This window comes from Hyalella azteca, unplaced genomic scaffold (assembly GCF_000764305.2).
Source record: "Hyalella azteca isolate HAZT.00-mixed unplaced genomic scaffold, Hazt_2.0.2 contig16724, whole genome shotgun sequence".
In the NCBI taxonomy this organism is placed as follows: Eukaryota; Metazoa; Arthropoda; class Malacostraca; order Amphipoda; family Hyalellidae; genus Hyalella; species Hyalella azteca.
Window position 1 is genome coordinate 477,788 of NW_025946533.1, and position 22,607 is coordinate 500,394.

General features: G+C 36.7%; 2 protein-coding genes across 4 annotated transcripts; both read right to left on the reverse strand.

Annotated features, from left to right (window-relative positions):
- Positions 1–329: 329 nt before the first annotated feature.
- Positions 330–11,674, reverse strand: LOC108669685 (importin subunit alpha-1). Of its 2 annotated transcripts, XM_018157087.2 has the most exons (11): positions 11,614–11,674; positions 8,637–8,766; positions 6,528–6,656; positions 5,063–5,274; positions 4,734–4,813; positions 3,762–3,937; positions 3,009–3,147; positions 2,536–2,711; positions 2,091–2,273; positions 1,683–1,865; positions 330–1,147 (listed from the first exon to the last, which is right to left on the reverse strand). In XM_018157087.2, the coding sequence occupies exons 2-11, from the start codon at positions 8,718–8,720 to the stop codon at positions 875–877; spliced, it is 1,635 nt and encodes a 544-aa protein (XP_018012576.1). In that variant the 5' UTR covers positions 8,721–8,766; positions 11,614–11,674; the 3' UTR covers positions 330–874. The 2 variants fall into 2 exon arrangements, with proteins under 2 accessions (XP_018012576.1, XP_018012577.1); XM_018157088.2 differs by lacking the exon at positions 11,614–11,674 and having other exon boundaries at positions 5,063–5,247.
- A 1,889-nt stretch (positions 11,675–13,563) lies between these two features.
- Positions 13,564–21,951, reverse strand: LOC108669692 (synembryn-A). 2 transcript variants are annotated; one of them, XM_018157096.2, is made up of 11 exons: positions 21,490–21,951; positions 20,914–21,062; positions 20,519–20,631; positions 20,143–20,329; positions 19,470–19,578; positions 18,953–19,191; positions 18,252–18,435; positions 17,777–18,020; positions 17,290–17,443; positions 16,585–16,704; positions 13,564–15,158 (listed from the first exon to the last, which is right to left on the reverse strand). In XM_018157096.2, the coding sequence occupies exons 1-11, from the start codon at positions 21,562–21,564 to the stop codon at positions 15,014–15,016; spliced, it is 1,719 nt and encodes a 572-aa protein (XP_018012585.1). In that variant the 5' UTR covers positions 21,565–21,951; the 3' UTR covers positions 13,564–15,013. The 2 variants fall into 2 exon arrangements, with proteins under 2 accessions (XP_018012585.1, XP_018012584.1); XM_018157095.2 differs by having other exon boundaries at positions 20,143–20,332; positions 21,490–21,949.
- Positions 21,952–22,607: the final 656 nt, after the last annotated feature.

Below are 22,607 nucleotides of genomic sequence, written 5' to 3' on the forward strand. Positions count from 1 at the left end.
TATTTTACTGAAGTAGATACGAATTTTTTTTCCATCCGGCATGACTAATACCAGGTCATTTCTTTTCACAGATTATTGTACGATATCGGAAAATTGAGGGAACTTGCTTACAAGTAGATCAGAATCAGCTATAAGCATCAATAATCACGAGAATTTAAAAATGAAATCCAGTTTGCAAATGCTGGCTAGCACGTGTATAAATCTAGCTCAGTTGTACATATTGATCGCTCTCAAATAACGCACAAAGTAGGTTGTGCTTCAGAATATGTTATGAGCAAAAGTGGAAGTAGAGAAGACGACTAACGACGAATGCAGTGAATAAAAACCCATTTGCACGAAGAGGAAAAGATTTTATTTTTCAGTAATACAAAAATAGAGACAGTAGCTTGCTAAATCTAAAAAATATTTGAAATTTAGTTCCGTGGCGAAAAGAAAAAAAAGGCACTTGGGATTTGAACGAAATGATGATGTTCGAAAAGTTGCAACAAGACGTTAAACGATGAAGATTTATTTGTATTGGATACAAGAGATAGACGTACTCAGATCCTATGCACATTGGCAAATCCTTACAGCTAATCCTTAAATCCTGTTGCCTTCTCTCGGTGATACCGGCAATAAAAGAAGTTGATAAACTCCACTAGAAACATCAATGCCAGTTAATAAAACAGTTCTTCAAATACTGTGTGAACCAACTCCTATGGCTACTTCTATACGAGAACAATGCTATCTACACATTGAAAAGAGACCGCAGGAGGCCGCACGATTCCACGCTGCTCTCACAACAAGAAATGCCTTACTCGAAATTGTCTATGGAATGCCACTTATAAGCGACGAAATTAACGATAACCAAGAGATAGCTTTAATAAATTCTACCCTAAAATGAGAAACCGCCTTCAGGCATCGAGTTGTTCTCAGTAAAGTGAAAGGAGTCTCCGTTTGGGGCGACATCACCAGCGGCAGGAGTGGTGCTGTCAGCCTGCGCCAGTTCCTCATCGTCCTCGACACTGAAGAAACGCTCCACAATATCCAGGGCTTTCTTGTACACGTCGATGTTCTCGTGGTTCTGCAGCTCCTCGAGCTTGTCCACGCCGCCGTACTCCTCAACCATCTGAGCGACGCGCTCCACCTCGCCCAACTTTTCCGCACACTGAAAAGGGAGCATCATACGTAATTTACTGTAATAAGCAAAAAAATCATCGAAATTTAATACCGCTGAATAAATTAAAGGAGAACTTTTATACAGAAAAGTTTTCTTTCATATTTATAATCAATAATTAACAAGCCGAGTTGAACAAGCGTTGCAGTTAACACGATTCTTCTTCCTCCTTCATATAGGGAGCTGCACATATGAGCTCCTATTAGCCAAATAAAATATTGTTCGATGTATAAATTCCGCGACACTACCACCTATTGTGCGGCCGTAATTTTATTTAAAAATGTATATCATAGTACTCAGACACTAACAGTGAACATATTCTGAATATGAACCTTGGTCGCAACAACTCATCCATGAACTTGTTCATAACATCGATAGTCCCGTAGTACATTTTTCATTTTAAATGAAATTAATTAACTACCCCATCGATAAGTTGAGCATGCACATGTATTAAATAAGAGTAAATCGAAGATAATTCACACCACTAGCATGACGAATGCGTGAGTTGACCACCGAGCTAACTTACCTTAAGGATGTTAGCGATGCCGTCCATGACGACGAAGAGCTGCTTCACGTCTTGTGAGTTGAGCAATTTGCAGAAGTGCGGCAACACCCCATAACGCACGAGCGTAACGATCTGTTCATTAGATCCGCCGCTGGTGAAGTTCGTCACAGCCCACGAGGCTTCCTTCTGCGACCGCGCGTCGCCCTGAATGCATACGCAAATTTTTTGAAGGAGTACTTACATGATTAAATGGTCATTTGTCTACTTCATCATTAAAAGCTTGAGATTTGCTCCAACTAATTTATTTATTCATTCATTACAATCACGCTGATCTAGATTGACTGAAGCACCAACGCAGATTTCAACACAAGTTCTCCTGCAGAATTGTTACCAGATATCCTGACTTGTTATAAGGCGTTAGGAGCTCACCTGCTCCAAGACACGCATGAGCGCCGGCAAGCAGTTGCTGTCGATGATGGCTTGAATTTGATCTTGATTGCCAGCAGCGATGTTGCTGATGGTCCAGGCAGCCTCCTTCACTATGTTCTGCTTGGAATGGCTCAGCAGCTGAGGGAACACTTCCAGAGCTCCGGCTTTCACAACAACATCCGTCTGTTTCCATGAGGAAAATTAATATCGAGATAGTAAAAGCAATTGCAACATCAAAAGTGTACAGTTAGCGGCACAGATTTCATTGACGAAATCTGCACTTGTAAATTTAGGCATTCATATATGTATATATTTCAATATTAAGAGTGATGAGAAATGGAAACCTGCGTAATAGAAAATTACATCCTTGTCAGAACATCGAGCCCCATTGTAATACCTTAAAAAATATCAGTGCAATAAAATAACGAGTGACTACCGAACAAACCTGCACGTCGTTGCCGGTGACGATGTTACCAATGGCGCGCAGGGCGGGCGTGACCACGGAGATGACGCCCGAGGCGAGCAGCTGTACGAGTTGCGGCACCACACCAGCAGCCACCACCTCCGCTATCTTGTCATTCGTGCCGTCCGTCAAGTACGAAATGGCCCAGCTCGCGTCAGCTGCAACAATGACCTAGTTTATTAGCAGAATTGCCAAACAATTTTAGGGTCTTTTATACACGAATAAATGCCCAAACATCTCAGAAAACAGGAACTTGGCTGGTGATGTATTTATGAATCCATGAGAATATGTAATAATGCGCACATAAAATAACTTCAATAACGTCAAGTATCTCAGGAACAAAGTATCTCAAAAACGTCAAGTATCTCAACTGCAAAAATTTATTTATTAAAATCATCTCTGCAGTAAAAAAACGTATGAAGCAAGTTTAAATATAACAGCTCTGATGTTCATACCTTGCACTTCGGGATCAGGGTGGGAGATAAGGTAAGCGAGAGTGGGTAGACATTGCTTCACCATTTCGAACGGAGGAGAAGGGTTCTTGTTCCGGCACAAGTTGCTGATAGTCCAAGTGATGTTTCGCAGGAAAGCAAACTGCAACAATTCAAGTCACGATACTCAACAATAACTACAGTTTTTAAATGGATGCAGGTAAAAAATATTTTGTGTATGAATTTTTAATCATATTTATCATGAATTACTAACTAAGATCTTGCCACTAACAGTCACAAAAATCTAACATTAGGAGGATTAGAGATAGGAAAGCACAATATACGAAGATCTTTATGATAGGTGAGACTAAGTTTTAATTTCCTTTAATTACGAGCTGGTTAATAACCTTATGCACGTAAGAAGCTGCAGTTCAGATAATGAATATCATTGCACATTGATCGGCCATATCATTACTTGCATAATTATTTAATCATTCGAGTTGAATCACACGTTTTACAATTATCCAAATACTCGTTTGTATTTGTGCTAAGGTAGAAACGATGGGAGATCAAACATTGTAATAAATCTAACCATACCAAAATAATGTGGTATAACGAATTAATTGAACATAGATAATTCAAAGTCCATCCATGAGATGACTTTGGTACGGCATAAGCAAAAGACTGAAATTTGAAAGCTTAAAATTGGTTTGTACCTTTTTGTTTTCGATTAATGAAGAACACTCAAGAGGCTGAACATTGTTTATGATGTCTTACCTCGGCTGAGGGTTGAACTAAAGCTAGGAGAGGCTTAATGATGCCAGCCTTGATAACAAAGTCTCTGAGGTCGGGGCCATCACCAGCGATGTTGCCCAATGCCCATACTGCCTGCTCGGCCACGTTGTGATGAGGGGACGACAGCAGAGCAATGAAAGGAGGAACCGCTCCACATTCTGTGAAATGAAGAATGTGTTATTGTCTTATATTGTGTTTTACTTATACTCGATTTATTTCGAATGTATTTCCATTTTTCAAGATGCGACTTTAACCAAAAACATCAAAGACAATTTTCTATGGCTTGGCTTTAAATTTATATGCAACTCTCAACCACATAAATACAAAGATGACTAAACCTAATTAAACTGTGCTATATAATTCAACAATACGTGCTAACAAATTAGTTTCCATTACGCTCAAGAAATCAATGGGAGAGAAATTTCACCACGTGGTAGATAGCTACATCAGCCTTATCAAAATATATTTAAGCGTTGTGAAGAATGTCTCTCCATGTCAGAATGCAAAAAAAAATAATAAAGATCATAGTGACTTATTTTAGCCCATAATTTATAGAGATTGAACGAACAATAGCTTATTCTTTCTATCATAAATCAAGCTTACGAGAAATAATTATCATGCAAAAACGAATGGGACCTAGATCAGTGAACTCCCGTTTTGTAATTGAGTGGCAATTTTAGAATATAAATGCAGAACTCAAAATGTTCAATATATTCATAAAAAAAACATGACAAAATGGTGACACGAGTACAAATGACGAGATAAGAGTTGAATAACGTTGTCATAATTCACAATGTTATCCAAAACAAATGACTTAAATCAAGCGATAGTGAACAAAACCTTTAAATAATTTTCTTATCACACAACATTGTTAACATTCAAATAATGTGGATTTACAATGCGTCCAGATCCATCAACTCTTTGAAAAAAATTATCATTGAGCATAAGACTTACTAACGACGGCCTTTGTCTGCTCGGAGGTTCCTGAAGCAATATTTGTGAGAGCCCAGGCTGCCTCGAACTGTAGTGACGGGCTGCAAGGAACAGGAAACTATTGAACCAATCTTTCAACACAGCATAGACGTGCTATTATTAAACAGAACTATGTTAATTCAAGAAACAAACTTACAATCCACAAACTGAATGACAATGGGAGTTGTGAGCGACTTAATTTACATAATAATATTAATATTTCAATTAAGACACACGTGATAAGAGGAATAAAATTATAAGAACAGCTCTCTGTGATTACCAACTTAACGCCACGCATACACATGACTCACTTATCGTCATATCTGAGGAAGGAAACAAGGGGATTGACAATGCCGGCCTGAATGATGGCATCAATAGGAGGACTTCGCTCCCTGGACAGCATTTTGCGCGTGGCCTGGGTGGCGGCGAGTAGCTTGTCAGGGTCCTGGCTGGTGATTGTGTTGAGGATCTCCTCGAGGCTCATAGGGGACGGCATCTGGGATGTGGAGGCAGGGGTGCCGAACTGCTGTCAGCAAGCGAGGCAAGACAAAAGCGCCGCGCCACAACAGCACAAGCAACATACAGCACAGGAAGAGAGATAACAAGAGAAAATCAGACAGAGAATACCAAGATGGAAATGTCGATCATTCAACTGAGTCAGAATTCCTGCCGTACTGAATGCATGCAGGAAATTCAAGAAGTTTGCCATAGCCATATATACGCCACTCAATGGAACAAACAAAATGCAAATTTATGACCTCGTTTGGCTGTTTGTAAGAACAGTCAGTTATCCAATTGTAACTATACTGATCCAGGCCATAAATTACACTGCCATTTTAAGAATCGAAATTAGAACCAAATTCAGAATTTTGAGCACTGCAATTCATTGATGAATAGAAGCATTTCATTCTCTTAGCTGTGAACGTCAGTTTATTCTTGGCTCATTACTCCCAACACACAAAACAACTGGTGCAATTTTGTAGGCCTACATTAAATCAATTTTAATGCAAACATCAGTCACCATTAGTTGCTTGACTGGCACTAGAAAAATGAATCAAAGCTGCTTAAAACCATATCAGCAATGAATTGGGCATTAAATTTTTACTCACTTACGGTACTTTAAGAATATACATTAGTATAACATGAAGCTAGTAAATTATCATTGTCAATAATATATTAACAATTTAGAAGAAGTTCTGGGAAGAAAATGTTATTTGCAGACTCTGAACATTATGGATCAAAGATAAAGAGAAACAATAATAAATAAATAAATCTTATGCATAAATAACACTTGTTAAAACATGGCAGAAAAATTTGTACATAATATAACGATTATTATAAAGTTTTCTAAGGAAATCTGTTGCCAAACACAAAAATCATTCCTTGATGTTGTGCTGTTTCAATTTTAACAATTCAACTTCGAGGTATATACTTTGTCATACATTAAATTATATTACATGCAGTTCTATACAAGTCTGGCATTACCAGAAGGTGAATCATTTATTAGAATCTGAACAATTTTTCACGAGATTAGGTGTTTACTAACAATGGGAAAATTCCAGCCAGACAATTACAAAATGAAATGAGTAAACATTACAGAGAAGGCTTAGATATGACACAATCTATCACTTGACTACACAACCAAGTCAAGCACAAATCAAGAAGGTTTAAAATCAATATTCAATTGAGAAACAAACTAAAAATGCTTGAGAAATTCTATATTTTAACATAGACCATTTGTGGTGACTATATTAAAATGGCAGGCTGAAAACATACCTGAGTGACTTCCTCGCTGATGGGAGAGGTGGGTTCATCAATTTGTACATTGCGCCGTTTGAGGAGCTGGTCATCTTTCTTGGCCTTACGCAACTCAACACTGGTCTCCTGTCGACGGCGCCTCATTTCCTAGATAAAAGTAACAAGGTGAGAAGTGCATCATATTTATTTGATTAAAATTATAAAAATGTGACAGATTTTTCAGTGGCATGCATGAACATCTTTTGACAGCAGATTGAATTGATTGCAGAAATTCTTTTTTATTTCGTTTCATAAAGTAAATTTTATTTTACCCAGTTTCTATCAGGCAAGTCAAGATAAATACCTATAGTCCCAGACTCTAAAAACAATCCATAGCAATAGTGGGTATTCAACTATTGCTATGGAAAACCAACCCATCAAAATATTATCTATATATTACTATGCCCACAATTTGTTCTATAGTCATTCTAGATCTATTATGATGCAATGAAATAAAAAAAGTGACCAGATGACCCTCACAATAAAGTGAATTTTGCCTTCTGGGCACTTTTTTATAAATTCTTGGTCACTTTTTTTGGTCATTTTTGACACATCATTGTTAGGGAAATATACTTCAGAGATTTTTTGTAACTATTTTATGTCAGCCCTGCCTAAACTATAACTTCAACATCAATTTCCACTTTATTGTTAATTTAATTTGCAAAATGTATTTTTTCTCAAAGCAAAATATAAAAAGAACCCACATTAGTGTTAAAAAAATTATTATAATGATATTAACACACTGAATGTTTCAGAGACTATAACTTGATGTTTTATATTATTTTTGGCAAAAGATCTACTCTAAAGCCCAAATAATCAGTTATAAAAATTTTAGTCATTATCATAAACATGCAGTCAACTGTGTGAAATGAGGGGAGCCAAGACTGTGGACTCATCTGTTTTGCCATATAACCAGTTGATATTTGAGCTTTTAAAGTAAACTCAGATCTTGGCATACTTAACAAAAGAAGGATGGTAATGAAGAAAGAAGATCAAACCCTCAAGGTATAAATCATGTTTATAGGCAAAATTCATCCAGACAAATTTTTACAAGTGGGTTTTTTCCAACACAGTTTTTTAAGCACATCGGTTTTTTTCAATTTTTAATAATTTAGCATCCCTCCTAAAAACTAGTGGAGTTATAAGCCTGGCAAATTTTGAATATATACACTAGTAGTACTCATGAGGTTTGGCACAAATTCAAAGGGCCAAGTGCAATTCTTCAAAAGATATGGGGAAAAACTAAAAAAATTCTAGAGTCTGAGACTATACATATAAACATTTCATCACTTCATTTTAAATTGCAACAATACATATACCAAAATAAATACTTGACTTCCTAACCAAATTATTGAAATCAACACTCCAGCCAAGAAATTTGTGGCCTTTTTGAGTGGACCAAGGGTCTTGACACTGATTTGTATTTTATCTCTTGCATTCACTTAAATCATGATAGCTGGAAGCCACTAAGGTAAGCTGGAAGCCACTAAGGTAAGCTGGAAGCCACTAAGGTAAGCTGGAAGCCACTAAGGTAAGCTGGAAGACAATAAGGTAAGCTGGGAGCCCTAAGGTAAGCTGGAAGCCACTAAGGTAAGCTGGAAGACAATAAGGTAAGCTGGGAGCCCTAAGGTAAGCTGGAAGCCATTCCTTTCCAAACCCATGACCATAATTTTATTTGGACTGGCAATAAATAGTTTAAAACTATCCAAGTACTTGAAACTTTTACATGTGTGAGAGTTCAGAAAAAGTTAAGATGAAGGTGAGAAAAGCAAAAATTTGTCGATTATTGTGTTGACATGGCAAGGAAAAAATATAAAAAATTTATTTATTACACTTCTAACATTTTACTAAGAGGCTTTTTACACTCAAGCCAGCTTCTGTAAAATAGTCAACTATTTATTAAATTGTACATTTCTAAAGTCAAAAACTCAAAAAAATATTCCATCCCAGCAAACAAATGGCATTATGCTGAACACAGAACTGCACTCATTCCTCATCAGCTTATTTTTATTGGACACTAATGTATGTATAAAGATGGGTTTTAATTCAGAATTATATTCACCAAATGTTTTAAAAATATGTACCAACCTCAATATCTTTGCCAGCATTTTTGAACTTGTTGAGCCTATTGGGACCAGGGCTGTTGTCACGAGAGCTTGGAGCAGCCGACATGTTGGTATGTTAGTCAACTAAATTTACACAATCAAACAAGAATTATCTGAAACAGAATAATTGCAATATTATTTTACATTAATGATTAATGCAAAAGGTTATTACCACTACCAGTTATACTGGAAAACATTTTTTTTATCATTCAATCCATTATGGATATTAAGTGGATTGCTGGAGAAAATTAGTAAAACAAATTATCAGAGAGCTAAGAATGAAGCTCTTTAACAGGTCAAGAATTGTACAGAGGAATTACAAAGGGAAAAGGATCCATGAACAGATATAATATGAAACTTATATATCTCAAAAACTTGTATGGTGTAAACATTTTCAAGAGAAGTATTCATGACAATACAATTTCATCAAGAATCTTCAAAACCAGCTCAATGATCAGTCTAAAATTTCCTAACCCAAGTGTTACTAAGAAAGTGACTGGACTTGACAAGATAATTTTCTAACCCATCACCTTTCTAACATGCACATAAATTTCTTCTGTGCCTGCACAAATTTCTGGTTTACTAAATGAATCATAGTTTTCACAGAAATTTTGGAGATCAAACGACTCAAGTTGAATTTAAAATCTTACAGCTCCATGTATTGGAAATACATTCTTTACCAAAAAAATCTAGAATACCTATCTTATTGTCTAGCTAGTTACCAAGCTCCAGCTACAGTCAATGCCACTAACTTCAGTCTTTACCACAGTACTTTTGTTGCCAGCCTTCAAAAGAAACAATCTATTTTAACCCTTTACGCCCTGGCATGACGAATTTGTCACACAGAAAAAAACATTGGTTTTCCAACAATTTCACGTTTTCTGTCATTTTTTCGAAAAATTTACATGAATAAAAAAAGTCTTAGATTTATTTTTTAAATATGTGTACCAAGTTTCAAAGTTATCAGTCGGTAAGTAACCGAAATAAAATTTCCAATTTCCAATGGCAATGTCCAATTTCTTATGGAAATTCTATTTCAGTTAATTACTGACAGATAACTTTGAAACTTGGTACACATATGTAAAAGATAAATCAATTATTTTCTTGTTCATGGGAATTTTTCCAAAAAAGTGAAAGAAAATGTGAAATTCTTAGAAAACTGACAAAAAGGGGGTACTGTAGAAATCTATCACCTCCTATGATTTTTGAGCTACAACATCGAGACGCATATCATTCGATGCGTAAGGACCATATCTATCGATTGGTTCTTGCTGTTTTTCAAAATTCTAATTTTTGTGGGTGGGGTGGGCATTTTTCAAAAAAATTGGTTTCTCCCCCCTCCCTTTTGAATTTCCCCTTCCCTTTTTTCAAAATATTTTCAAAACTATAACGAAAATGAAAAAAAGCTTCGACCAATCTCTAGATATTTTATTTGCAAATCGAACGGTATATTACTCATTGCTGTTAGGCCTGTAGCTTAAAAACTCTGGGAGGAGATAGGTTTGCAGTGACAATAAGTGTGAATGTTCAGTAGGGCGCGACAAAGTCCCGAGCCCCTCAAAATAGGCATTCAAGGTGACATAGATGCAAGAGTAGACATTACTGGAGCCGAAATTCAGTCAAGGATGGTGGGAACGACTGCATGAGCACCATCCCACACATCAAAATAGGCATTCAAGGTGACATGGATGCAAGACTAGACATTACTGGAGCCGAAATTCAGTCCAGGATGGTGGGAACGACTGCATGAGCACCATCCCACACAACAGCAGCCGGGTAACTAAAGAGCAGCGTCTTCAGGTTGTCTATTTATGTGCCCGACCAGTAATTTTTGCCCATATAAAATGTTAAAGAACTCCCCCACGGTGCCACCCCTAACCCTTTCACGAACTGTCGTCAAGGCATAAATCAACATACAGAGACGATTTTGGTACCGTTGGATAGGTCAGAATGTCAGCTTTGAAGTGAGACTTAAAACCGAAAAAGTGAATTTTACGATTTTCATCCCAGAAATTCAGGGTGTAAAGGGTTAATAACAATACCAGGCCACAACTTTCTAGCATGATCAAAAAATCTTGTTTGTTCTTAGGTGGCCATTGAATGCTAGGTACGAATTGTAATTCTGAACATGACTAGTAATACTATTTACAATTACATTTTACACAATATTTAACAAGCGGCGAGTTAAGTGCAGTAGCTGCCGAGTGCCAAGTGGCAAATCCTGTGTTGTTTATCCAAAGTAATGACAAATTTATAATAATAGACTAGGGGATTTTTTGACTCAGACTTAATGAGATATTTTTACTCACTACTCAGTTCAGTTTAAATTGCCTTAGGCTTATGTAGTAAAAAGTTTGTTCGCTATCCTATGGGACTGGGAGTAAATAGTAAGGGCTTGCCAAATCACAGAGGTCAAGAAAATACTCTCATTTTCCACCGGCACCATGAAATGATGAAAGGTTTAGCTTTTTTCATGGCTGTAAAATTTCAATCAAATGAATCAATTTTCATTTGATTATTGACTAAACTACCTCATTCATTGACAAGATAAACTAGTCAAATGGCAAATCTACCACTAAAAATGTTAGTGTTACTGTGGAGGCATCAAAGTCCTAATCAAACCCAAGAAATTTTAGTTAGTAATCTATCGATCAAAATCATCAAATACAGTGTAATCATTCTGCATCCTGAATTTGAATAGGTAAAACTTGAGAAGTTGAGGATGACGGACACACTGAAACTGAGTTTAAAACTGAAATGCGAGAATGAGCGTACACGCCGAACAACGATACCTACTGTGAAGACCTTAGCAAAGTCTACGACTACAACTACAAGGCATGTATTGTAATGAAGATATAACAAACGGATATACATTCCATATTCATAGTTCGTAGAGAAGAATTTCAAATGCAATATTAACCGAATTTATGTAACATCAACGGAGAACGGATCGTGCTCACCAACATCGATTCTAATTCAGCTCGTATGCACGTGCTGAAAGAAAGACTGTTCGAGACAAAACTTACTAACAGAATTTGAGAAGAAAGTCAATAATCTAGTTGCAAAAATTTGTAATTCGGATAGTTTGGATTCAATATCATGTTCAATCTCCTTTTTGGGAAAATAAACATGTTTTGCAGTGCATGTGTTGAGAAAAATGTGTTTATTAAGAATACATATTTCATAAATTTGGCTTTTCTTGCTCATTTGAAAAATCCCACGTAAAAACGCAAACATGATTGGATATTTTAAAACATGCATCCGAGTGATGTTGAGTTATCTTAAAAAATACACTACACAACTGAATGACCACTTTTATTAATTTATAATTTTACAAGAAAATACTAATACATTGTATATATATGAGTCTAAAACGCATCGTAAGAATATTTGAACGCCAGCAAGTCATTACAAATTTGCACTCGCATATGCGCGCACGACTACATTTGATATAACATTTTACAAGTAAGAAATTCTTCAATGGTGTGCAGCTAAAACTTATTACATTAAAATATAGTAACGTAACTTCTTTTTATGCTCCAACCGCCTTGGGATTCATTATTTGGTGCGAATTTTCATTGCAGATGTTGCAAGCTAACTCTGTCAAAGCGAAACCGATCTTGATCAAATTTAAAACGAAGCTACTGTCACAATATATTAATGAATAAAAAATATTAAATTAGTAGGAGCTAGAAGTACATGATACGGCTTAACATTTTTTAGCACTAATTTTACAAATCGTTCAGGTATGGCATTATTTTATTTAAAGGTGCAACAGCAACTTGAAAGTTTTAAAGCGCGAGCGCGTTTTTAAAGAATTGTTGCCATTCGTCGTGATTTTTATTAAATTTTGTCATTACAGAACAAGATTAACTTTATTCTTTTTTTGGCGTTCACTATACTTTATTATAATTTACCACCTTCATTTAATTCTGGCAATTCGATCACCGTGCCGTTTGATGATTACTAAAGACGGTTACCATCACTGCTAAACTACTTGCAGGTTTCACTGCTTCTAGGGTTAATTTTTAACATTAATACGGAGATAACCTTCGGACGCGTTTAGCATGTGCTCGTTTTCAGTCACACCATATAAGTGAAACCAGCACATATTCATTTTCAGTATGGTTGTCTAAGGGCTAAAATTTCGACGCATTAGAACTGAATGATTTTAAAGAACTTTTGATAGTTGATGCACTGTGTTACACACCGCTGTGAAGTGAATTTCTACCGCATTGATAATTTTACCTAATGCATTACTTTTACTTCTAAGCATTAAGTAGTAGCCCAAGTAGCGCGTCCATACATTCTACCGTGAAATATGAATGCAAATTAATTGCAATACAGCTAATTTAAACAGACGTGCAGATGTGCTTCCAACATGAAAAATGGTTGTAACGTAAACTCACGGTTTTCAAGATCATAGAGATCCATCGATGCTAGGCAGAAGCCTAGCCGAATAGTAATATTCGCAATTTCTGAGTAAGCCTATGGGCGGAGGGATTTTTTGAATTGTTGTAGTTTGCAAGCATTTAAATGTATTTGTTAAAATTCGAGTTGCTTCGAAGACAGTCCTCATGCTATAAGTATATTTTCTACAACAAAATCATTAGAAAATTTAGTGACAGAATAGATTGATCTGAATACTTTTCCGAGGGCGGTTCTGAAAAAAAATCTGTAAAACCACACACATAAACCCAAATAGTATTTGGTAATTCAGAAATTCGATAATTCGAAGCAAGATGAGATGAGCTTGACTTGCACATTTTCAGCAAAACCTTAGAAAATAATAAGAGCACCCATGGGTTCCAATATAGCATTGATTTGTCATCAATTACGCAAGTAGATTCAACACTACATCAAAACTTGATTCGATTAATGCAACTTCAATAGGATCAAGGATTATATAATTGTTTGATGTTAAATGTATTTAGTTCTCCAGCGACTTCAGGCAAGGTTTTGTTTTTCGACCGCTGCATGGAAATTACAGGCAACAACTGAACAAATGTACCAGAAAAATATTCCCTTAAATTAATACATTTCATGATGTGAAGTATTCACTCAAAAACTGTAGAAATTTAATTACTTTCATCATTCAGATACAAACATTGGAAGAGAATCCAAAACGTGTTCACTACTAATGAAATTTTTCAAATCCCACATATAAATTAAGCTGCACTCTTCGTCCATGATGAATAGGGTTCAGCGCTCCTTAAACCAAGGATACACTGTAAGTGTGACGTCTCAAACATCAACTTTGGCACATTAAACCAAGCAGAAGTAAAGTGATACAATCAATTACAAACTACAACGAGATTATAAATACAGTTTCGCATTACATTCATCAACGGACTACGAGGTTAATAAACCATGACTAGAGGGACGAAATATCCAATGCTACTCCACTGAACTCAATAATGAGGACGCTGCACCATAAAAAACTAATCCCGTTCTAACATGCTAAGATTAAAAAATGTCTGGTCAAATCACCAGGCGCTTGCGTAAGTATTGAAATCGTAATTGATACACAAAGTCACAAACTGATCCAAGCATGCAAAATTAGACGTAATTGATTATAAAACCTCATTGCCTATGTTTCCACGATCACCAGTAGCCAGATTTATGAAAGTTCTTCACACAACGTTAATTAATTATTATGTAAAACATTTGTATCCTGTGTGTACAGCAGAACATTGTGAAGAAATGTGACGGTCAGACAAATTGACAAGATATTAACGTCGTTAGTTTCACGACATAAATTACACATAATTAGATGCATAGAGAAATGTCAATACGGTGACCTACATTTGCACGGCAACAAGCAGCTAACAGTCGGCGTTTGTAGCTGTAGAACCGGAAGGCCCTATATTTTCGAAAATCACAGTTAGGGAATGCGAGCCTTTTACTTACTTTCATAAGTAGCAATGCTACTAAGCAATCACTTCAAATGTTGTTACGATACAACGGAAATTTAAATAAGACAAAACCTACAATACAAATATCATGATATACAAATCGTCAAAAAAGATTGCAGCTTCAAGTTAGAATCTATAATTTAATTTATTACTATTAAACATTGTATCAAATTCATACAAAAATAAAAAAAAATTATAACTACCAATAACTTGATAGTATATTATAGGAAGCATCGCATTCCGAATATTCATTTAATACTACTCACCAAATAATAGATATTTATCTGCATTAGAACGTATATGATGTATTTCACTATACTGATTCAGCATATTTATTTAAGAACGAGTGTTATATGAACAGATGTACACGGGATGTAGTCGGAATATTACTCAACAAAATGATGTTAAGAACCACAGTATTGTGATCAAATTATCATCATAGGATCTAGTCAGAGTCAGAGTGTTGGTCGTCAGGCTGGGGGTCGGTGCTGGCGCGAGTGAAGCATGCGCTGTCCTGCAGCTGCATGACGTGCTCCAGCGGCTGCGGCTTGCCGTCTGCACCAACGCCGCACGGCTTGATATCACCTGACCTGATTGCATAAATTCTGCTCCCATTCACCGTTATTTATTCAATTTACCGTTAACCATAATGTGCACCGACATTTTTTTCTTCACTGAGAGGAATCTTCAACGGAGTTCGCTATTACGAGGGGCATCCGGAAAGTAGTACCAGTTTGGGAATTGAACAAAAGGAAGTAAATATGAACAAATGTAGACATGTTTCTTGAAAAGAACATGTATTACACTACTACTCTACATAGTCTCTGGACAAAGTTAAGCATTTGTCGTATCGTGTCACGAGTTTTTGAATGCCAGTGTCGTATTCCTCCGCCGCCATTGTTTCTGGGATTGGCAAGGTGTATTGCTCATTGATTTCATGACCTGTGGAGACACAATCAATGCCAATGCATATTGTGAAACATTAATGCATTTTGTGCAACGTTGTCTACTGGCATCATTTTCCTGCACGATGATGCCAGGCCACATACGGCTCAGATAACACAACTTCTCCAAAAATTCAAGTGGGAAATTTTCGACCATCCACCTTACAGTCCGGACTTGGATCCTTTCAGATATTCATCGGTTTCCGAAACTCAAGGACTTCCTGGCAGGGACAAAGTTTCAAAATGACGAAGAACTGCAAGAACATGCGACTACGTATCTCAATACACTGGCGGAGGAAGCATATGACACTGGCATACAAAAACTTGTGACACGATACAACAAATGCTTAAATTTGTCCGGAGATTATGTCGAGAAATAGTGTAATACATGTTCTTTTCAATAAACATGTTTACATTTGTTAATATTTATTTCCTTTTGTTCAATTACCAAATAGGTACTAGGTACTTTCCGGATGCCCCTCGTAACATTAGTTGCAGCATCTCAAATCCTGCTCACTCACCTTTGTGGTCGGAAATTATTCGATACTGAGACAGTTCATGGCAATGAGTGGCTTTAAATTTATGCAACTTGTTCCTTATTAACAGCAGGAGGTCCTTTCATTAATTACAACAGCAAGATCTAATGAGAAATGTCAGATATAATTCATTCATGATGAGATCCAATATATTTAAGAAAATTAATTTGTTTATAACATAAGAACAATGCTAAAATAAGAGAGGGCAACCAAATAACAACACCAATTGATATTAGCAGGAGCATGAAAAAATAAATCTATGCATTAAGGAAAGACATGCATGGAATAAAATTTCATTTTGCCGATGATATCAAGTCATCTTGTTTGTCTTGCATACACCAAAAAATCAAGTTCGGTAAATTCTTGCAGAAACTTATGAACAGAATACGGTTGTTTTCATATACTTGGATGATAAATGTAGTAGAAAGTTCTTTATTGAAAGCAAATTCTATCCCATGTTATTTGTTTATGATCCTAGGCCTTAATTATCATTCACATTTAGAAGACTAATAGCGTTGGATTTCACAACAAATTACCTGATGAGTTTATCCAAGGTATTGACCAGCTTGATGGCTTCATATTCTTTCTGCTCCTCGGACATGTTCTCCATGGGGTTAGGCCGGACAGGCTCATAGCACCCGGTCACAGGGTTTACCCTGCAACAATCCTCAGCACAATTACTTGAACATTATTGTATATTTACCCTGCAACAAACTTTAGTATAATTACTCGAACATTATCGTAAAGCTACCTCGCAACAAACCACTGTATAATTATTTGAGCATTAACGCTCGTAAAAAATGCAGTTTTCAAGTTAGGAAGGAAAAAGTTTCTCAAAAATAAATTTCAAGGCTACCGTACTTGCATAATGTAATTGAGTAAATATAGTTATCATTAAATTTACGTTATCAAGTGACTTTAGACTTGAGTAGGGAGGCAAAAAAATATACAATGTTATCGCTTTCTTTTCCCGTCGTCCTTCCGGACCTTGGAGCTTCAGAGACATTGAGACCAAATGAAAATTCCAGTTCTAAATGCATAAGGCATCCGATCTGAATGTTTATCAATTACCATCTCCCCATACACCAACATAATCTATCAACACAATGCATTAAATGCATAAGGCTTCCGATATGAATGATCATCAATTAACATCTCTCAATACACCAATATAATCCAGTAACACAATGTATGTGACCAATACTTTCAGGCATGAGAAAAGATAAAGCAACTGGACTCACATATGTCGCACTCTATGGTACTCTTCAGTGTCGCTGTCCTCAGACTCTGACTGCTCGTGTGTCTCGGTGCTCAGCTCACCGCCTGCCAGCAGCCCCAGCGACGCCAGCAAACCAGCGCAGTTGCCGTACCCGCTGTACTTGATCAGACGCTCCACTGTGAGGCAAATATGCCTTAAGGCTATTCAATTCTCTCTACACCCACCGTTTGACAGTAGCGAGTGGAATGATTTCTAAGTATTTGGAAATATAGTTGCACTAAATCAAAAACTGGCCTTGAACTTGTTTAGCACATACTATACTACAATAATAAAACTAAAAACTTTTCAGTCACCATAGTAGTTACATACTGAAAGTACCACCATTCATGAGTTTAACACATACACTGACGAGTTGAAAGCTTTGACAAATAATCCGTCAATATCCGCGACGGCATTTGCTATCAGCTGACATAAACATACAGATTGGCATCCTCAACAATTGTACTCACCGCTCTGCTTGCACAGCACAAAAAGCAGCGTAGCAGAGAGATGCTTCAGCTCCATGACAGGTGAAGTCATGAGCTTGACTAGCCGACCTCTGAGGCTGTTGCCCTCTTCAGGGCGATGAGTCACGTCCTTGAGAGGCGGCAGAACGCGCTGTCTCACAAACTGCCTCACCTTACTGCTACTTTGGCACACAGTCACCAGCATCGTCAACACAGGCGTCAGGTTCTCGCTGCTCTGAGCTTCACCCTGACCAGTGAGTCTGTACTTTAAAAACTCAATGAATTGCAACAACTTGTTCAGCTAATGTCATATAGGGATTTGTAGTGAAAATTCTGGCGCGGATTCCAAAGCACTAACTGCAAGAGTGAAGTCATCATTAAAAATTGGAAGCAATAATTGGTGGCGTGGGGCTATAAACACAAGAAATCGCCATTATTTTTCAATGCCTAGCATATAAACAATTGATTCGCGACCCACGGCATTGAGCCTGGCGTGCAGGAAGGACAAGATTTGCACGAGGGCACTCATGTCGGCGTCTTTGAAGACTGCAGGCTTACGTCGCTGAGAGGCGCCGCCCCACCAGGAGCCGCTGCTGCTGTAGGGAGGCGTGAGCGCCGCCAGAGCCGTCGTGGGCACGCACACCAGCACGTTGATGCAGTGGCTGCGAGTGCAATAATGACTATAAATAAACAATACTTGAGGACTGTGAGGTCCATCATTGCATAGTTTTTTTCAGGAATCTTGGGACACAGCTGTGAAAATAAATCCCAGGAACATATCAGCACAGCTACATAAAATCTATCCTGATACAAAATAAAACAAAACTAAAAATAAATTACTACATGTCACTTGTAAATTCCTATTCCCAAGATTCAAAGAGTTTTGAGATTTGTGACAACTTGATTGTAATAACTTTATTAGAGAGTTTTTATCATTGCACTTCATTTTCCATTTTATTTATTGTGTACATCTGAGTATACAAGATTTCAACAAACCTCATAAATTTCTATTTCCCCAACCCAAGCAAAGAAAAATGAGAGTTCTGAAACACAATTACATGAAACCAATTTTGGTTGTAGTAAATCTCATGGTCTGATGAATCTAAAATGATGAATCTAAATGTCTGATGAGTCTAAAACATTAACTCATCACTCAATCATTTCAGAGCACCATCCCACCTGTGCATGATCTGTGTGTGTTGATGTGTATGTGCAGTAGCGAGCAGAAGTTGACGTACTCGATCAACCAGACACCGCATATGTTGCTCATGCTCACTAGACACGCTGCTGTCCACCACCATCGCCATCTTAAGTGAGCCACCACCACCGTCACCAGCGCTGCTGTAGGGGCTGGACAACCCCACGCATAAGTTGTAGCACAACTTAAGCACCTCCACCACCCGCTCCCCCGCCTCACGCTGAGTTGTAAATGAAATTTGAATATTTAAAGGCATAATTAATCCCTAAAGAATAACTACAATATGAACAATAGTAAATTCATACACCAGTGGTAAAATGGCTACAACAACCCCTGCAGCTAGATTTACTACATTAAAGCGAGTGAGGTTATGCATTGAAACTAGAAATTGAATAACATGTACATTACTATAACCTTGGCATACAACAAATTATCAACTAAAAGAATGCTGTAATGATTTCATTGAACGTTTTTGATAAGGTATGTAAAATGACCAACCTGCATGGTCGGTGGTGGATTTGAGGTGTTGTCTGCATTTACACTAGCTTGGGCGCTAATCAGCGGCAGCATCACTGGCAGAGCATTGTACTCTAGTGCAGCAACTTTTCTGTCAGAATATTTGTACATCACAAAATCTATACAATCAATCTAACAGGTTAGGAAATTAAATGGATCTGATCATTACTCCATTCTTGGACAAACAAACCCAAGCACCAAACAGAGACAGACCATACACCATCTATCATCCGTTCAGGACACTTCCAACAACTTTACCACCCACTGATAATCACATCAATATTAGCTTCACATTATATCATTAAAAACCTATGAAAAAATTACACTGCTCTTCAAATTATATCTAGTAACGCAAAGTGATTGCAGGACTGAATAAAAACTAGGTATTTTTCAATGATCTTTGCACGAAATGAGAAAATTCAATTTAAAATTACTGAAGTCATTACTAAACAACTGCTTACAAATGCCTCACTGAACAGAAATTTTATCCGTTCATTCCGTTGTAAGATTGTTGTTTGAGCAAAAATCCATCATAACAAATCTTTAGAATAACAGAATTTTCTATTTTATTCGAATATACTATTACTATTTCATTTCTAATTTGCCATGGGCTAAAAATTGACAGCAAATCAAAATCAACACAACCAATTCAAACCTGTTTTGTGGCACAAGTGCAGTCATGAGGAACATCAGCCGAGTGTAACCCACAATTAGAGAGTGAGGCAAGTCTTGTTGTTGGAGTCGCTGCAGAGTCTTTTTCACATAGTGGGGTGAGCAACAGATGCTTTGAGCAGTGTTGCTCTGGTATATGATGTTGCTTAGACATAGACATGCTTCTGTTGCTGCTGTTAAAGCAAACAGTAATTTTAAATGCTATTGTTGTTGCGATTATCACTTTTTACAAACAATTGACTATAAATTTTATCCAAGTCAACATGTCATACTGTTTGTTTGCTGATAATCTTTTAAAACAGCCTTCATTCAGTGGGGCTAAGAAAATGAAGGTAAATAACAAAGTGCTAGCCAAATACCTTTATGCTGAAGTAGTACTGCCTCCAGGCCAGGCTCTGGCAGGCCAGCATATTCCATCAGTAAACCCAGATCTTGTTCAGTTACAACTTGATTCATCAAATTTCTGTCTCGACTGAAATGGAACTTAATTTTTTAATAGCAATGCCAAGAAAAGTTTATTGATAAATGCAAGCAAACTACATAAAACTCTTTTCTCCACCAAAAAGACAAGTAGCATAAGATAAGACCATCAACCAATGGATTTGCTTAAAATATGAAATAAATTTCAATTCTGAATCAGCTAGCCCCCTATAAAAACATGTTCAACTTAATTGGCTAGAAAATCAACTAACTCAACTACACTTACATAGTTTATGAACCATCAATCCATCAGCAATATGGCAGAAATAATTACCTGAGTATCCTCAGTGTGTTCAGGTAAGTGCAAGCTGCTTCCTCAGAGCCTCGGCTGCCCAGCCAAAACAGCAACTTATGCCAAGTATCAAAAAACTGCGATTCACTCATCTCAAACTTGCCGGCATCATTGAAAGATGGAGATGCAAACTGGAAAGACAGATGTTGATGAGGGCCAAGAAAAAACAAGACATTGGTAAGTTTGGATATAAAATCCTAAATTAATTTGTCATAGAAGTTAAATCTGATGCAATTTTGTACAAATGAGAACCTGAGGCTGAGGGAGCAAAATAGTAATGAAATTACTACTTTCTTTGGTACCAGTAATACTGTTTGCTACTACTTATAATTTGTTTTACAGTGGGGGCCAATATTAACAATATAATGTGTTTAGAAAAAAATATATACATAATGTTATAATAATATAAATTTCCCTTAAATTTCCCAGTGGTAGGTACATACTTATCTTTTACAAATGTCAAGCATAAATGTCCATTTAATTATGTTACCATGCATTTAATATAGATCCATCTTAATATTAAGTACTAATTTAATTAGATAATAATATAATTCTCACCTTTTCATTGAAGTAACATAAAATTGAGATGGTCTCTTCCTCAGAAGTTGCACTTGTAAATTTTGAGATATCCATGTCTATGAAGGCAAGAATGAATATCAAAGCTGTTACAAAGTAGTTGAAAGCAGAGCTAATTAGGTAGCAAAATTGCTAGTAACTTCTGAGAAACAGGAAAATTATAAACATTTTTAAACCTATTCTTGAGGTTTTTATTAACATGTTAGACAACAAGGCTATAAATGATGCTACAGTTGCTACTTGTGTAATCTTTACAGTTCTAAACTTCTAGCTCACTTAAAACTTGCATTAAGATAAAAAAAGTGTATTTATGTTCAAAATTTGGTATAGAAGGGGTTCTTATATATATATATGGTAGTACTTTACTATAAAATACTATGCTAAGCACCAAGTATGGCAATTCTGTCATTAAGATTACAACTTTTGGTCAAAATATGTCAGCACTCACCAGTATTATTGAATATTGATAATAATAATTTGTCACCAAAACTACCTAAAATGCTAAGTCTTCAAGATTTCTTGCCCAAAATACATGCAAATAGGTATTTAGACTTTTAGAGAGAAATATGTCAGCAAGATGCCAAGATCATCTGAACTTCTGAAGGCACAAATTTAGAAGCTAATTTGTCACCAAGGTTATTCAGTCATTCAGAATTCAGATGATTACTCACTCTCAGACTCTCTGCACCCTGGGTTCTGACAAAAATTAATGCTCCTAGTCCTACAAATTTTACAAGGCAGTGGCGCAGTGCCAGAAGCTGTAGGCAGTGACAAGTGACTGAGACTGACTACCTTAGACACCGAGGTTTAAGCAAAGGTAACCATATCGTTTTCAGGCATAGATGATATACCCGCCACCCTCCGGCATAGTAGCAAATAAGACTATAAGAGACTAGGGTAAACGCGGTATATTCCGACACTTTAAGGACGCATCGAGAAATGAAAAACTATAAAAAAAACGTATGCATTACGTAAGTTCTGTTGCCTTCACGTGACTCTCAAAACACTTCACTACGCGTCAGCAACGATGAAACGTCACAAAATGTTGCCATATTTATTAAAAAGCCTTTAGAATGGAAACCTACCAAATCCCTATATTC

Excerpts from the sequence above, each read along its gene's own strand:
- LOC108669692 (XM_018157095.2), bottom strand. The coding sequence starts at position 21,564 with ATGGATATCTCAAAATTTACAAGTGCAACTTCTGAGGAAGAGACCATC. Across the intron at positions 19,579-20,142 it reads GCACTTGTGCCACAAAACAG|AAAAGTTGCTGCACTAGAGT; the intron begins GTTTGAATTGGT and ends ATATTCTGACAG. Across the intron at positions 19,192-19,469 it reads ATCCACCACCGACCATGCAG|CGTGAGGCGGGGGAGCGGGT; the intron begins GTTGGTCATTTT and ends TTTACAACTCAG.
- LOC108669685 (XM_018157087.2), bottom strand. The coding sequence starts at position 8,720 with ATGTCGGCTGCTCCAAGCTCTCGTGACAACAGCCCTGGTCCCAATAGG. Across the intron at positions 2,712-3,008 it reads CCCTGATCCCGAAGTGCAAG|CTGACGCGAGCTGGGCCATT; the intron begins GTATGAACATCA and ends TCATTGTTGCAG. Across the intron at positions 2,274-2,535 it reads TCACCGGCAACGACGTGCAG|ACGGATGTTGTTGTGAAAGC; the intron begins GTTTGTTCGGTA and ends TCATGGAAACAG.